This window comes from Cygnus olor, chromosome 16, assembly GCF_009769625.2.
Source record: "Cygnus olor isolate bCygOlo1 chromosome 16, bCygOlo1.pri.v2, whole genome shotgun sequence".
Lineage (NCBI taxonomy): Eukaryota > Metazoa > Chordata > Aves > Anseriformes > Anatidae > Cygnus > Cygnus olor.
This window is the reverse complement of record NC_049184.1, coordinates 14735110-14751114: the sequence shown is the minus strand read 5'-3', so window position 1 is coordinate 14751114 and position 16005 is coordinate 14735110. Positions and strand designations below refer to the sequence as shown.

Genomic DNA, 16005 nt, shown 5'->3' with positions numbered 1-16005 from the left:
ATCCCCAAAGTGATGTGCGTTTTCATAGCTCATAGATAAATCACAGGACTTGCTCAGCCTCAGTTTTTTAATCGCCCCTTTTGTGATTACCTCTTAGGCTGGGGATTAAAACTGTCTGACCTGCTAGATTAAACTGTATTTCAGGTATTCAGTACAAAACTGTTAGGGGAAATGAGTCATTCCCCATGGGTCGTTCATTACGACTACCACATTTGCAATTTACCTGAACAGTCTTGCTATTTGCAGTGAAACTTCTTCCCACATTTGTACCAGATGGTGGCAGGTCTGTGTTTTCCTTAGCAAGATGAATCAGAGTTTTGCTTTGTGGTAGCATACCACAGCCCTTTGGAGTGATAGAGTCTTAGAATTTGTGAAGATGAGAAGGAAGAGAGACAGTTTAGAGCAAATCATAAGAGCATAATAGCAGACATACTGAGTCAGGATAAAGGTACATCCAATCCGGCATCCTGTCTGTGATAGCAGCCAAAAAAGGATGGCTAGGAGAGGATATAAGAACCATGGCATGACTGATGATTCTTGCAAGTAATCTCTCAGCCCTGAAACTATTTGCAGCACAAGAGCTCCCTGAACCAAAGGTAGCTTCTGTATATTAAGAAGCTTCTGATGGATTTCTATCACTGTGTCCAATTCCTTTTTAAGACAAATGAACATCTGTCATCCATATCCTATGGCAGACACTTCCACAGCTTAGTGAAGTGTTATGTGGAGAACCATCTCCTTTCTTCACTGTCATTTTGAACCTCTTCTTGTTAGTTCAATTTAATGCTCCGCTTGTTTAGAAGGGACAAACACAGTGTTCTTCCAGTTCTCAAGAAAACTCATTGTGGATATCCCATCCTTCGTAAGTGCACCTTGGGAATTTTTGTCTCTCTAAATACACCAGTAGTTGGATCCACCTGCCTCCTCTGTAGACAACATAAATCAAAATCTGCATTTCTGATAATGTTTTTCTTGCTCTGAACAACAAACTGTTATGGGGGGGGGATGCAAGAAGCATCCTCTCACCAGCTGAGGCCTTTTCTTCTACAGTTCAAGCACCCCTCAAGGCTCAGCATGAGTGACAATCTATAGTCTTTGTTGTATAAATCATGAAACTATATGGTCTTGTCACTTTTTCTCATCTTACTCATGAAATATCATTCTAGTGATAATTTAGTGGTATATACCAGTATAAGTAATGTTAGCTTGTTTCTCATATGACTCAAGTGTAGTTTGGTTACTGAAAAGCCAAATATCCTTGGGTATTACCTTAAGACCAATGCAGACAGACATTTCCACTGATGATCAGGCAAAAGTGTATTCTCTGCTAGTTGTGTAGAAGAAAGGGAAAGACGGCTCAGTGGAGAACACAGGGTTGCAAAGAGGAAGATTGGTCCATGTTCCCCTGAAACCAAACACAGAAGAACCTTCTCGTAATACTTCCGTCCTCATTTCTTTCCACACACTGGTTCATTGTACAGACAATTGACTTCATTCATGGCAATGGCTGGGTTCTGTGACAGGTTGTGTCTGTAGTCTGAACTCTCATCCGATGGTATCAGAGGTTTATCAACACTGACTGGGCTGGATTTACAAACTCATCTTAGACAAGTTACTCACTACATTTCTTCAGCTCAAATTCACTTCAGTGCCTTAGCGAGGAAGTGACTAACAGACTGTCATTCAAAATGCAATGACTTGGGTTTTGCAAATTTGTTTTCCAATTTATGTTACTGAAACAGCTTAGTGCAGTGAATAAGTTTTGGAATATATCCGAAACTTTTGGATGAGCAGACAGAAGTCACGACAGTTGGAGGGGCATTAGAGATTAGTGCTGGTGCGAGGTAGGTCATCTTCAACGTGTTAGGGAAAGCATCGCATGGAGTGTGCTAGTACACGCTTTGTTTGGTTTTAGATTTCTGTGCAGAGGCCTGTTGCTGTGTTTCGATGTTTAAACACGTCGTTTATTCATGGGCCAAATGGCTAAAGGCCAGGCACTTTTAAGATTAGTGTAGAAAGAAACTGAAACCTGGGTGAAGAAGTGGTTGGCCACATACCCAGTCTTCTGCTGTTCAACGAGAAAGGTGTGTGGTGGGATGAAGAAATACATTTATTTCGTTTGTCTGCAAAAATCTTGACCCCATGTATCAGTGGTGTCCTAGTATGCCCACTTCCTTCTCATCTGTGCCAGAGGAAGCAGGAGTTCAAGGAACTTGTGCATGATCTTACAGGATTTACTGGCAACAAGTACTTCACAACAGCTCTTGCAGGTTCTATATTTCCTTATTCCTGTATCTTAGTTTTCCAGGTATGTTGCAGCTATAATTAATCTGAGACAACTGCTCTAAAATTTGTTGCTACTTTACTGAGCAGCTTTTTTGTTTTCCTCCATTTATTACTAGCAATTAAATAAGTGGCTGAGTGGTAATACTGCATTTAAAAATAGTAGATATAGTATCTTAAGGACTATCAAATGACGAGCATGGCTTGTATTTCATATTGGGCAATTGCAAACTTGACAGAGAAAGTTAATATATAATCTAGGCGTTTTGTTCATTTACTTTTATAGATGAAGAGGTGCCCGCAATGCTTCAGTGATGTGAAGAAGAAGCGATTAACCCAAGCTTTCTTCTGGTTATAATCTCACCAGCAGAAAGGGCAAGTACTTCTCAGCAGAAATAAATGACTGGACTCTGAGTCTCAAGCTGAAAGCAAGCTGGATGAAGGTTCTTTTAAATATGTTTGGTCCTAGAGTCTGGATTACAGGCTGAGAACCAAAACGTGTAATATTTTCCTACAATCTGATCAAGTCTGGAAGGTCTCCGTCTCTCTTACCACTGGCAGAAGACAAAGCAGTATTGTCCTGTGCTGGGATTAAAACGGTGAATATCTTATTTTAGCCTGTAAATTCTATTGTCTTCTTTTAGACCAAATTTTATATCCTGGAGGAGGCTGTCATCAGTTGGCCCCTTCAGGTAACACCAGTTCCTGGAAAAAGTCTACAAGAGTACTACAGTGGAATTGAGCTGGCTACATTACCAGGCCAGAGGCCAGACTACCAAGACTTACCACAGTGGTGTTCCTAGAAGAAGTGATTCACATTCTGTTGGTGTTCATCAGCAGCTGCTGTCTCCCAACAGCAGAAAATACAGAAAGGAAGATTTTGTTTTAAAACAAATTCCAGTGGTTAGATTGTGAACAGAGATGCTCCCCTGTGCCTGCTGTGCATCCCAAAGACCGACTTACTTCCATAGTGCTGGAATTTTTGGAAATATTCTTCTATGGAGGTTTTGTTTTATGCTTAGTACTGATACTCGTGTTGTGCCTGTGTTATCTGATCTTTACCTTCCAAGAAGAAAAATGAGCTAATTGACTTTAATATTCAAAAGAAGTTGGATGAGAAAAAAAATCCTTGATACATCCACTCTCTGTGAGTAGTGGGAATAAGTAGTTAACTTTAAAAAAAAAAAAAAAAAAAAAAAGTATCAGTATCTTATTTTAATTAAACTATAAATAAAACCATTTTTATGTCTTGGTTGTTTTTGTGTGTTTTTTTTTTTTTAATTTGTTTAACCACATAGAAGAACAATGGCAGCAGAGTCCCAGGGCCCCTGTAAGTAAGTTTTTCTAAGCCTGTAGGCAGATTTCATACCAGTGGAATTTTGGAAAACTAATATAAATATTTCATATCTTAAAACTGGAAGGTGAGCCATATTTTAACAACAATTTCAAAGATTCTTGTTTCCTGCAGTTATAGAATTCAAAACTAGTGACACTTCAAATCTTACAGTTGTGGAGCTGTTGATCCTCATGGAGAAATTTCTAAACTTACCTCTATTTAAGAATGAAATAAAATAATTTTAACAATCACATTCTCTTGATGATCAAAATACTTTTATTTAGTTTATTACTTCAGTGCACTATTGATACTGTTTTAAACTCTGAAAACAAGAACAAATAATGCAGAAAAAGCCCTAGATACTCCAAATGTAAGTGGGAAAAATTACAGGATTTCTATGTGTTCATATATAATGTGGTAAAAATGAACAGAAAAAGATTTGGAGATACAGTGTCAAGAAGGCATAATTAATGTTAAACTCTTGTCCTTTAAAAGGACTCAGAGTATTTAACAAGTATAGCAATAACTATTGTATTACAGAAGTGTGTGGGTGGTTTTTTCGTTGTTTTTTTTTTTTGGGGTGTGTGTGTGTTTTTTTTTTTTAAAAAGGCTCTCAGGAAAAGCAGACTGGGCCAATGCTAATGTTTTGCTCCCAGCAGCTTTGGGGCCATCTGATTTTTCCATGCAGTGCAACCCCCTCGGCTGCTTCTGAGCAGGTTCCGGCAACTTCTTTTTGGATTCCTGTCTCAGCATGTGCTCTAGGCCTGGGCAAACAGTGGACTAGGAAGTCTGAAAGGTGAGTGAAGGCTGGGAGCTGCAACCAGTATGAAATTATTAAATAAGATAGTTCAGAGCTTTGTCTACTCTACAAAGATCTCTGGGAGAACTGCAACTTAGTGCTTATGCCACTGGAGGGAAACCACAGCACAGGAGAGCGTGCAAGTGTTCAGTGGTGACCAGAGCTATGAAACTCGGCTGCTTTCTTGTGTCATGGGAATTGCATTGCACCAGCTTCTGAAGTCTGGTTTTGTGCCGCTGCCTTCTTGCAAGCAGGACAGGTGAATGTAACGCGCATAATGGTGATGTTAGAGCAGCCCTCCCTCACAAGCTTGTCCTCGTCTGCAGTCTATCTGCTCACTACTTAATGTTTTAACGACAGAATTTAACAGTTCTGTCAGTTTGAATCTTCCATGACCCCAGTGTGGTCCTCCTACACGTGTTTAGTGCCGTTTCCTCCCCCCAAGATCCCTGCTTCCCCTGACTCCTTGTAGAGCAGGGTCTCCAGGAACCAGCTGTCAGGATGTGCTGCGAGAGGCAGAGAGCAGTCCTTTGTCATCTTGAAACAAGTTGAAATTACGAGAAGAGACAGAGCTAGTACCTTATTTTATGATGTCCAGAAAGTGAAAACAGGACTGGTTAGTAAAATATCCATGTTAATATATGGTGAGAGGAACTGATGCAAACTGACTGTTCGTGGAAAGGAAAACCTATGCTGGGCACTCCTTTCTGGTTTTGGGAAGCAAGTGACACAAGAGTTACACATCCTGAAGGAAGTAGATATTTATCTCTTTATTACCCCTGCCTTGCAGTGCTATGACTATTTAGCTGTCCTCAATTTTAGTGGTGTGTCACTGAAACCCCCTGCCTCACACACACTTTTTCCTAAATAAAGCTGAAAGAATTCAGAACAGAAACAAAACAACCAGCTCATCAGGAAAGAGATTAATTGTATTTTTGCTTTGGTAAGTGGCTACTTAGAGAGAGTGAGGCATTTCCTTGCTTTTCAGGCTTTTCTCTGAATATTAGCAAGAAACCCAATTTTGCAAGAGTAGTTACAAAAACCAATGTTTCCGTGTGTCCTGAAGCTCTCAAGCGTGTGAAACGACACACCGATGAAGCCAAATCCATGAGAATATGATGCTGTATTCCTTTTCGAAAATACCTCCTCAGGTCAGGAAGGCAGTGGTGAGCAGAGCTGAGCTTTCCCCTGATCAGGCAGTGATCCCACAGAGCCCTTCTCAGAGGTTCCTTGGTCAAGCAAAAGAAGGGACAGAGAACGAGCAACTGGAGGTCCTTGTTTCACCAAACTCTCGTCCCCCTGGCAGGAAGAGATTGCCTGGAGAAGCCGTTTCTGCCTCCTGGACATGGTATCCCCCTCTCTAAGAAAATCAACCTGACACATTTTTGCCATTATTAAATTCCAAACAGAAAGAATTGGTAGTGCTGCCACATGGTACGGTGAGAAGCGGCTTACTTTCTGTTTGTGGGCGTGCTGCATCCATCACACGGCACACGGGGACTCCCGTAGCATGCCATCCCAGACCTCCCACCTCCAGCGACTCACTCACATCCGAATAACAGCTGTGAACAGGTTATCACGCTGCTTCGTCACCAGCGGCATGGCACAGGGTGTTAACGTGGCGTTTTCTAATCTGGGCAGAATGCTGAGGGAGGCAGCATGAGAAACAAAGCTGTTCAAACTATTTTGAGTAACCCTTCTACAAGTGCTGCGGTGTGACTGTTCATCATTTCAACCAACTCATAAGTTTGCAAAAGTCCAAGTGATCTGATTTCTGTTGCAGTTTCTTGGAAAAGTCCAGATGTGTCAGCAAGAGGGCAGATGGCAAGCCAAGGAACCACGCGAAATCCATGACAGGAAAATTGAGCTCAGCTTTCTGGCCACCAGAAAAGGAAACGCGAGGGAAATGCTGCTGCGCTTTGAAATACCAGGCTGTTCTCAGATGGAGGTCTCGCTTCTCCTACTGGCTAACCTGTAACGTGGGACTCCGTGCTTGATCCAAACTAGTGAAATCTGCAATTCATTGGTACACGTAATTGCTGAGATGATACACACTAATGAAGCAAAGCCCCCATAGCCCTTGGCTCGGAGATTGTGTCAAATGGCATTAGAAATCACTGGGATTCCTTTGGGGCACTACACGTGCCTGAGATAAACCCGCAGTAAAATTAAACCCAGCTGTAGCATGTCCCATGACAGGGACATCGCTGTTCTGGGCAGACTGCACACGAGCACAGCCCACGGCACGTGGTGCTCTCACTGAACGGCGCTTCCTGACCCAAATTTTGAGCCCTCTGACTCTCGCCTGAGTTAGGCTAGAAGCTTGGCCATGGGTTTTTCTGCAGCCAGGCTGGGTAGAAGCTGATCCTGCGGAAAGGAGCTTTAGATTCCTTCTGAATGTTGGAGTTTGCTTCTCTTTCCAGGTAATAAAATACTAGTTTGTTTTGGTTTGCTTCGTAGATTTGGGTTAGCCCTTGCAGGTTTGATCTGTTGTGGCATTAGGAACAAAACCCAAGCGGCTTCACCACCCAGGAGAGGAGTGCAGGAGCTGAGAGCTAAGTCGGTGACAGCTTTTGTCTCTATTTCAAATATTAATTATGGGGTTGCAAACGCATTTGGCTGCTGGCTCCTGAGGAACAAAACCCCCACATCCTCTGACTTCTGCACTGTAACCCCTTAACTCCCCGGTGTGTTTCAGCAACTTCGTGTTTGCTTTTTGGGGGGCAGCGTACGTGATGCGGTTTTGACTACTGCTGAATGCCTGCTTGGAGAGCCTCTGAGGGTCAAATTCTGCCTCTTTCTTTGGGCTACTGGTGGGGGAAGAGGGTGTTTTGGGGTGGACTGGGGCAGGAGCTCTCGGCTCCCCTCCTCTAACCGTGTGCACCTGGTTTAGATGCAGCACAAGCGACTCTTTAGTGCACCTTTTGGATGTGTCTGTGTGTAAATACGTGTCCAGGCGGGGGCAGAAGGATCCCAGTTCTTGCAGAAGAAGCAGATGCTCCTCTGTAGGATTGCATTTCAGACCTGTATGCGTCATTTGGGTAACGCAACTCTAAAGCTGTAAGGAACACCGTTCGTGGACCTCCCAGCACAAGGCAGAGTACAAAATTTTCCGAACTATTTTTTTCTGCAATTCTGTGGAACGTCTGGTGTTCGATGCTCAGAAATGCTTAGTGGCGTTGGCTATGTGACACTGCAGAGGATATCTATGGAAACGGGAGGTGCTTGAGAAAAATACAGATTGTGACAGATGTTGGAGAAGCCTATTTTGAGAACTTTGGGCTGCTTCTGTAAACAAGCTGTATTCCTGAGTGGAATTCCTTACAGCAGCTGAGACAATGGTGGGAAATGGGTTCAGAGCCCCAGCATGGGGCAGGCACTGTACCGAGCACTGCAGTGGAGGCTCGAGGCCTCTCAGCCCTGACCTGGGAGCAACGAGTCTGTAAACAGGAATTCCACAGAAAACGGCTGCCGGGAGGATGTTTTAGCCCCTTCGTTGTCTCCCCATGGAGATGGTTGAGCATTAAGCAACTGTGTTTGTGGACTGCTTAGTGTCTTAAGACACTACGTACACGTTTTTGAGCGAGAGACAGCTGGTGGCTCGCTGCTCTCACTGTTGCTGTCACGGAGGTGGTACGGGCGGTGCTGGGCCCCTCTCGGAGCCACCCAGGGTTTGTTAAAGCTGCTGAGCCCCCAGCAGCCTGAAGGACAGGGGGGCTGCAGGTGGGGGTCCCGCAGCACCCACAGGGAGGCTGGGGGGTCCCGACTGAGAGCCAGGGGCCTGAGGGGCAGGCAGGGGAGCAGGCCAGGGGAGCAGGCCAGGGGGCAACTGTGCCACTACAGGGGGTGTGACGCAGAAAAGTCAGACTTCCCGGTGAGTCTCTGTGCCTTAGGATGTGCTTTGGGGGGGGGGGGGGGGGGGGGGGGTGTTTGCTTCCATTGGGTGGAAAGTTTAAAAATGAGGAAAAAAGCTCATCTTTTTCTGAAGTAGCTATCTGTGATCACTGGCAGCTTTGCCCTTCCTCTTCGCAGCCTTTCCTGGCAGGAGAGAACGTGTCTGAGGGGAAAGGGGAAGGCAGGCTTCCAGGACGGAGCTTGCTGTGCTTTCCGGGGTTGCAGCGAGGGGCAACCTTGGTGCACAGCACCCAGAAGGTGAAGGCCATGCTTCGCTTCCCCCCTGTGCTTGTTGTGCAGGGGGACTCGAGCAATGGGGGGACCGGGAGCTTCTTCTCCATGGTGTCAGCACCTGGAGCACTCGTGGTGGTGTGCTCTTGCCTCCCAGGCAGGGCAGGGGGACAAAGTCCACCGCTTCTGATGTTTTCCAGCAGCAGCAGCGCCCAGCAGGCACCAGCAACCGCGCTCCCGTGTGTGTGGCTCTGCTGAGCCGTGCACCACTAAGGCTGCGCTCAGCCGCCACCAAATCCTTGGGGTCGGGGACTCAGGGCGACGTGCCACCCCTGAGACACCGAGATGCTGACCTGCTCTCCTGCTGGGGGCTGCAATCCTGCAAGAGCCTGGGTTTTAGCATCGCACCGGGAGCTGGATTGTCATCCGCAGCGCTCCGAGAGGGGAAAGCCCGAGCTGTGAGCCCGCTGCAGGCAAGTGCGGGCTCGGAGCGGGGCTGGCAGCGGGCTCAGCCCGGCGGGGACCCGGAGCCCGGAGGGGACCCGGAGCCCGATGGGGACCGAGCCGTGCCCGCAGCGGAGCGGCAACCGCGGCGCTGGCGGGGGGGGGAAGTCGTCCCCGCATTTACATCTAGGGAACAGAGCGTCCCCGGGGGAATTCCCTGCCGTTCCCCCGGCAAACCCAGAACAAAGCCTGCACTTATCGCCGAGAGCTTTGCAGCTGAGCTAACCCCACCTGCTTCCTCGCTCGGGCAGGTAAATAGGGCTGGGGGCTCCTGGGGGACGCTGCTGGCACCCGCAGAGCCGCCGGACGGACCGGGACCGGGAGCGGGACCGGGACCGGGAGCAGGCAGGTGCCGGTGGAGGTGCCGGTACCGGTGCCGGGATCCTGGCAGGGCGGAGGGGCCGTGCAGCCGTTCCCGTTGAGCAAAGAGGGGTCTTCCCCGGCGGGGCGCCTATAAGCGGCTGCCCGCCACCCGCAGCGGAGCCGGGCGGGGCGGTAACGATGGGGCCGGCACCGGGACCGGGGGGCGGTGGAGATGGGACCGGGGCGGTGCCGGCCCCCCCCCCCCCCCGCAGCCGGGGGAGGACCGGGGTGGGAGGGGGACCGGGGGGCGTGGGGGCGTCCCGGCAGCCCGCAGCCCGCAGCCGAGCCTCTTCTCTCTTTAAAGGCGGGCGGCGGGGCCGGTGCCGCAGAGCCGAGGAACCCCCGGGGAGCCGCTGACCCCCGCGCCCACCGCTGGAGACCCCCCTCCCCCCCCCCTCCGACGGCCCCGTTTCTCGTCGCGGTGCTCGGAAGCCCCCGGTGCCATGCTGGCCCCCCACCCGCCGAGGCTGAGGCGGCCGGTCCGGGTAAGGTGCCCCCGGGGGACTGGGGGGGGAGGAGGATTTGGGAGGGGACGGGGGGCGAGCGGGGCTCCGGGTGCTCCCCCTCGGAGCCGAGTCTGGGGCAAGGCTCCCGGCTTGCGAGGAGCACGCAGGGGTTTGGGGAAGCTCCCTGCTGCTTCCCGACGTGCCGAGGGAAACCGGGACCTCGCCCCGTGCAGCTGGGAGCCTCCTGGAGGGAACAGAGGAGGACGGAGGGCTGCGGCTGCTGGCGGTACTGAAAGGCAGCAAGGGGCTGGTGAGGGACGGGAGGTGTCTGGGGAGGATGCTCGGGTACGTGGTGGGGGGCTCCGGGTCCCGCTGCTGCTTTCCGTCGGGGCTGGGGAGAGCACCAGGTGGGAGAGCAAAGCCCCGCTTCGGTGGTGGTAACAGCAGTGGGGACGCAGCGGGCGCCTTTGTGGCTTCTGCCTCTGCGAGAGGACGGGCAGAGGCCAACAGCTCCTCGCTGTGTTGCAGTGGGTGTTTGCCCCTCTCCTCCTTCTGCTGGCTGAGCTGGGCTCCGGCTTGCAACCCACCTACCAGTGGAGGGATGCTGAGACGAACGAGAAGCTCACCTGCCAGCAGTGCCCGCCGGGGACCTTCGTGGCACAGCACTGCGCCAGGGACAGGCAGACGGTGTGCGAGCCCTGCCCGGAGCTGCACTACACGCAGTACTGGAACTACCTGGAGAAGTGCCGGTACTGCAACGTCATCTGCGAGGAGAAGCAGGTGGAGGTGCAGCAGTGCAATGCCACCCACAACAGAGTGTGCCAGTGCCAGGAGGGCTACTATTCGGAGATGGAGTTCTGCATCAGGCACTCCGAGTGCCCTCCGGGCTCCGGCGTCGTGAAGGCGGGTACGTATCCTCGCATGACTGCAGCGGTGCGCGTGCTTGCGGGGCTCCTATCGCATCCCCAGATCGCTGCTGGAGCTAAAAAACAAGGAGAAAACCAGCAGCCAGTGATTCCCTGCAGTCTGTCTCGCTCCCTTTTTGCTTAGCAGCGCAGCGCTGTCCTTGCAGGTGCATGAAACCGCTCATGGCCAGCTCTGGGGAGAGATTTGCTTGGCTTTACCCCGCTTTCCCTTGCTGCCTCTGCACACCCCAGCAGCATATTTAGGAGGGATGTGGTGATTCCGAGCTGCCGGCTTCACCTGCTGCCGCAGGCAGACCCGGCCAGCTCTGGGAAGTGATTCACGGTTCCTCTCGCAGCAGCTTGCCTGGGCGCATGGGCTCCGAGCAGGTGGAAAGCTTTTGGTGGCTGCTGCTGGTTTGTCATCGCTGGGCATGTGCTGGCGGGCAGCCAAGGAGCTGGAAGTGCTAATTACCTGGACTAAAAAGGGCTGTTTACGATATAACAGCAGGGCTGGTGGACGTACGTAGTTCTGGAGCTGGGCTTTGTGGTTTTTATTGAGTAATTTGGATGGGCTCCATTTAAAACACAAAATAGATAAATGGGAAGGGTGCCAGGACACTTACATGAGTCTTACTGCAATTCTTTCTAGGGGAGATATGCAAGTCTCCGATTCTATCCCCTGGCAAGGTGTGAGTCACAGCATTTTAGGGGAGTTATTTTTCCATTGTTTGTCTGGTCCCCTGGTTGCCTTAATTTGCTTGTGTATACGCCTTCTAAAAATACAACTTACGTGCAGGCATATGTTTTCCTCTCACTCTCCCATGAGTCACCAGTGTCTGGTCTCTGGAAACCACAACTGAGCATAATAAGATCAGCAAAAGCAGGAGCCTTACTTCATGCTTTGAAGCTGAGGCTTTTGGAGTCCTTCCATGTGTGACACAGGAGAGCTGCAGGCTCAGCTGCTAGATGAGGAATACCTGTGGTCTTCTGACAATGATTAAGGTTGAGTTTCGTGGTTCAGTTTTCCCTGTAGGACGTCAGCGTTACAAAATGCGGTGACTCAGCAAAGATGACCTAGGTCTCCAAACAACGCTGGAAAATCCTTTGCCTTACGCATCAAATTAGGCTGGAGGGCTGGCTGTGGGTCTGAGGAGTTATGTGAGCAAGCTGGGACATTCGAGGAGAAGCAATATTTTTAATGATTTACGATTAATTTGTTTGCAAATGGCCTCCTGTGGAGGGAATTATGGCTCTGCAGGAAGGGCAGAGCATCCAGCGTGGGGAGGCCGAGAGCTGGGGCTGCGAGTGCTCCTGCCTGGCCGGGGATCCCAGCGCAGGGGGACGTCAGCGTGGACACGGCAACTTCGGAGCGGTGGCTCCAGAGCTGTGGGCAGACCTCGCTGGCCTTCGGGCTGGATGAGTTCTGTGGTCCAGGCAGGGTTCCTCTGGGGACATTGCTTCTCTTGGATTTCCCATTTGCAAATTGTGACTGACGTGCTGGGATCACCTGAGCTGGCTGGGACATCTCTAACAGCCAAAGCAGGGGTTGGGACATGATAGAAGCCTTGCTCCTGACTAGCTGTATGGATTGGAGGTGCAAACGGGGACCGACGTTGCCCCCATTCGGGCTGTTCCCTCCAGCAGCGCGAGGGCAGCCTGGGCGCAATCCCATGAGCACGGCACCACCCTTGGGATGCGGCGCTGGCTCTGGCCTCGAGCTCTTGCTGGGAAACTGCAGCACTGCAAAACCAAGCAGAGCCTTTGAGCTCTCAGCAAGTTTTACTTTCACTTGGCCGGCGGCCTCCCAGCCTGCAGTGAATCAAAGGGCTGCTTTGGCAGCCAGCTCCCGGCCTCCCCAGCTGGCGGCGGTGGCCCACGAGGCCGGCGGCTCCTTCCAGCGGCGGATGGGACAACGTCTCCTCCCAGCACCTGCCGAAACCTTTTGGCATCGCTGCCTGAGGATGGTTGGGACAAGCATTGATTGCTCTTTGCCCTGCAGCTGGCTGCACGCTTTCAGGTGCTTCTGCCTGCTCCATCTCATGCCCTGATGCGCGGTCTGGAGGCGCCTCCTAACATCCCCGTGTCCCCCCGCAGGTACCCCCTTCGAGGACACCCAGTGCCGCAGGTGCCCCCACGGCTTCTTCTCCTCCAGCTCCAGCACCGAGCTGTGCCAGCCGCACCAGGACTGCGCGCAGCAGGGGAAGGTGACCAACGTGCAGGGAAACGAGTACCACGACACCCTCTGCACCTCCTGCAGGGTGCACGGGAGGAGCAACAGCACCCAGGGGCCAGGTGAGCGTGGCCGGCCGAGCTGGTGCCGGTTCTCTGCGGGTAGAGGGGGAGATGCCAGGAACAGGGTGGGAGCGAACTTCCTGGCTTCTTTTCCGACATAGGTGCAAAGTGAGGCCAAGGACCTTTTGTAAAAGTACAGAGTGATCTGTGATTCAAGTACAGGGCGCGAAGCACAGCCCGTCCTCCCTGTCGGGGTGAGCTGCAGGTCAGGTTCAGGCGAGGACGGAGCGTGGGGCTTAGGCAACAGCCGCGGCTCAGCTGGCGCACGTGCAGGCTCCTCTTCCCCGGGAACAAAGGGTTGGCAGCGAAACCCTCTGGGCTCCGACAGTGACTTTGCTACCCGGGGATGGCAGCGCATGGGCAGCTGCGGTGGTCATTTGCCTGGCGGCGGCTACTGGCAGCTGTATTGGCAGGCACGGGACGAAGGGTGCGCCGGTGGAGCCGCTGTCACCTCCCTGCCCTCCTGCCAGGCTTTCGGGCTGTTTCCAGGAAGCTGTTGTTGCAGCCTGACCCTTGTCTCGTGCGTATCGAGTGGAGCAAGAGTACAAGGCTCAGCAGAGCCACAGCGTGGCTTGGATTTTGGCCTGTTACATGAAAGAGGAGAGGCACGTGTGGGCTGGGTCATGGTGATAGCACGATGTGGTGCTGAACCTCAGCGGAGGCTGATGATGGGGCAGGAGCCTTCAGTTATAGCAAAGGAGTGGGAGAGAGCGATGGGCTGGCTCTTGGGGGCTGCTCCGTAACACGTACCCCATGGGTACAGGGAGCGAGCACCCTCATTTAAGTGACCTTTCACATGCAAGCTATCTCGGGGGTCTGGAACTGTGGGTGGGGGGTGGCAGGATGCCATTTCCACCCACCCACCCGCTCCATCCCAAACACCCAGCTGATGTACAGGGAGACGAGGTCGAAGCGGGTGCCAGCGAGCCTTTCCCATGGTACGAGAGCTGCTCCTGCTGTGCCAGGGCGGCCGTTCCCCGGGCAGCGTGGGAGGGGAGCTCCTCTCTTCCAGCTCTCTCCCTCCCGGCAGCTGGCACAGCTCTCGCCTGGCCGCCCTCGCAAGCGCCTGGGCTTGTGCCTGGGCTTGTGCCAGAGCAAGTGAGGGGAAATCTCCACCATCGGCATGAGCACCGAGCGAGGGAAGGAGGGAGGGGGGCAGCCAGGTGAGAGCTGCGTGAGCAGCACGTGTGCGCTGCCTTGCCTCGAGCAACGGCACCCACGTCTGGACCGGGCTTGGAGCTATTTATAGGGCAAGGAGAGTCATGAGCAATGGGAGCGGGGTGGTGTCTCCAGCTCCCGTTCCCTGGGTGAGTTCACCCGGCAGGGAAGGCATGTGAGCACTTGCATGTCTCTGCTGCAAGGCAGTTGCTGGAATAATGAAATGCAGCTTCCAAGTTCGGAAGAGTGTCTGAGCAGAGCAGCCTGCCCCACTATAACCAGTGACAGCGTGACCAGTTTGCACTGGCACAGAACTGGGTCATGCTCTCCCTGCGCAGCGGCTCTGGGCGTTTGCTGGAGCAGCCTCCTGGGGCTGGGAATGGGGCCGTGAGCGGGTCCCCTGGCCGGGCTCTGGGCTGCAGAGCAGTGCCAGGTCAGGACGGCCACCTGTGGAGAGGCTTGGTGGCACTGCCTGTTTGTCCCTTGCTCCGACCTGGTGACAGAGCCCCTGCACAGGCTGTCCAGAGAGGTTGTGAAGTCTCCCTCCTCGGAGGTCTTCAACAGCCTCCTGGACATGATGCTGGGTGCCCTGCTCCCGGTGGCCTGGCTTGGGCAGGGATGGGAGCAGAAGCACCCAGAGGTCCCTTCCCACCTCAGCCGTGCTGGGACTCTGTGACCAGCTCTCCTGGTGCCCCACGGCGACCTTCCCCCTAACCTGCAGGTGGTTTTCTCCCCCCAGCTCCAGGAGACGAGGACTGTGAGCAAGCCATGATCGACTTCGTGGCGTACCAGAACATTTCCCCGAAAAAGCTGAAGCGCCTGCAGCACATCCTGGAGGGCTCGCTTAGGAAGCAGGTGTCAGAGAAAAAGGCGCTCATCCAGGAGAAGTTCAGGGCCTTTCTCACCCACCTGAAGGAGGGGAACCCCGCAGTCACCAAGGAGCTGCTCGAGGCGCTGCGGGCCACCAAGCTGCATGCGATAGAAAGGGAGGTGCGGAAGCGCTTTCTCCCTCCTAGGGAGAACATGGACTGAACTCTGAGGGTGGTTTTTTAAAAATTTCTTCCTTTTTGTCGTTGTTTTTTACTGTGGCTTCATTAATTTATTACTCTTTCAAAAAACTAACTTGAAATGCAGCACAGAGCTGAGTGAGGGGCGAGCACAGCGCGGCCCCGCAGCCCTGCGAGGTGCCCCGGGGGGTCCCAGCTCATCCGAAGACAAACGCCACCAGGGTCATGTTTCTGGAGGGAGAAGCCTGGTCCTCTCTTTTAGGCTACTCTCTGGCTTAGCTTTAAAGTGTGTGGTTTTGGTTTTGTGATGTAATTATTTAACAGTATTTCCCACAGAGGACTCGCTTTCGTCACGCTCTGAGAAAGCAGTTGGCTGCTTGAGGCGCAGGGGGTGGAAGAGACTCCTGAAGCCTGTGGTACAGCTGGCTTTGAATTTATTTCTGAACTACCTGGTTTTATACTGTATGTGAGATGTTTTCTAAAGAAACAAACCAAAGAAGTTATTTTATTACATGATTTTCTGTCACCGGAGTCCTTTTCTGGCCTCGGTTGGAGGGGAGAGGCAGTGCTGGGAGGCCCACCCTCTGCCTTCTGCCTCTGCTTTGCTCTGCCTGTGCCTCACCCCCTGGTCATGCACCACTAGCAGCTAACAAAAAGTGACCCTGTACACAAAAAGGCACTGCATGCAGCGTGGCATTGCCCGCAGAGCAGCTGTGTGCATAAAACAGCCCTATGTGCAAAGCAGCGCTGCATGCAAAACAGCGATGCAAAGGCAGTGACCCTGCAC

General features: G+C 52.2%; 2 protein-coding genes across 6 annotated transcripts in view; both read left to right on the top strand.

Annotated features, from left to right (window-relative positions):
• The window catches only part of RTEL1 (regulator of telomere elongation helicase 1), a 47486-nt gene extending 43966 nt beyond the window's left edge, over positions 1-3520 (top strand). For all 5 annotated transcript variants that reach the window (XM_040575379.1, XM_040575378.1, XM_040575382.1 and 2 more), the window contains one exon: positions 2570-3520. In XM_040575379.1, the coding sequence (XP_040431313.1) occupies positions 2570-2641 (72 nt within the window). In that variant the 3' untranslated portion in view covers positions 2642-3520. The remainder of the gene's footprint in view (positions 1-2569) is intronic.
• A 681-nt stretch (positions 3521-4201) lies between these two features.
• Positions 4202-15734, top strand: TNFRSF6B (TNF receptor superfamily member 6b). Its single transcript, XM_040575390.1, has 5 exons — positions 4202-6841; positions 9715-9895; positions 10385-10763; positions 12856-13053; positions 14951-15734. The coding sequence occupies exons 1-5, from the start codon at positions 6816-6818 to the stop codon at positions 15241-15243; spliced, it is 1077 nt and encodes a 358-aa protein (XP_040431324.1). The 5' UTR covers positions 4202-6815; the 3' UTR covers positions 15244-15734.
• The last annotated feature ends 271 nt before the right edge of the window (positions 15735-16005 follow it).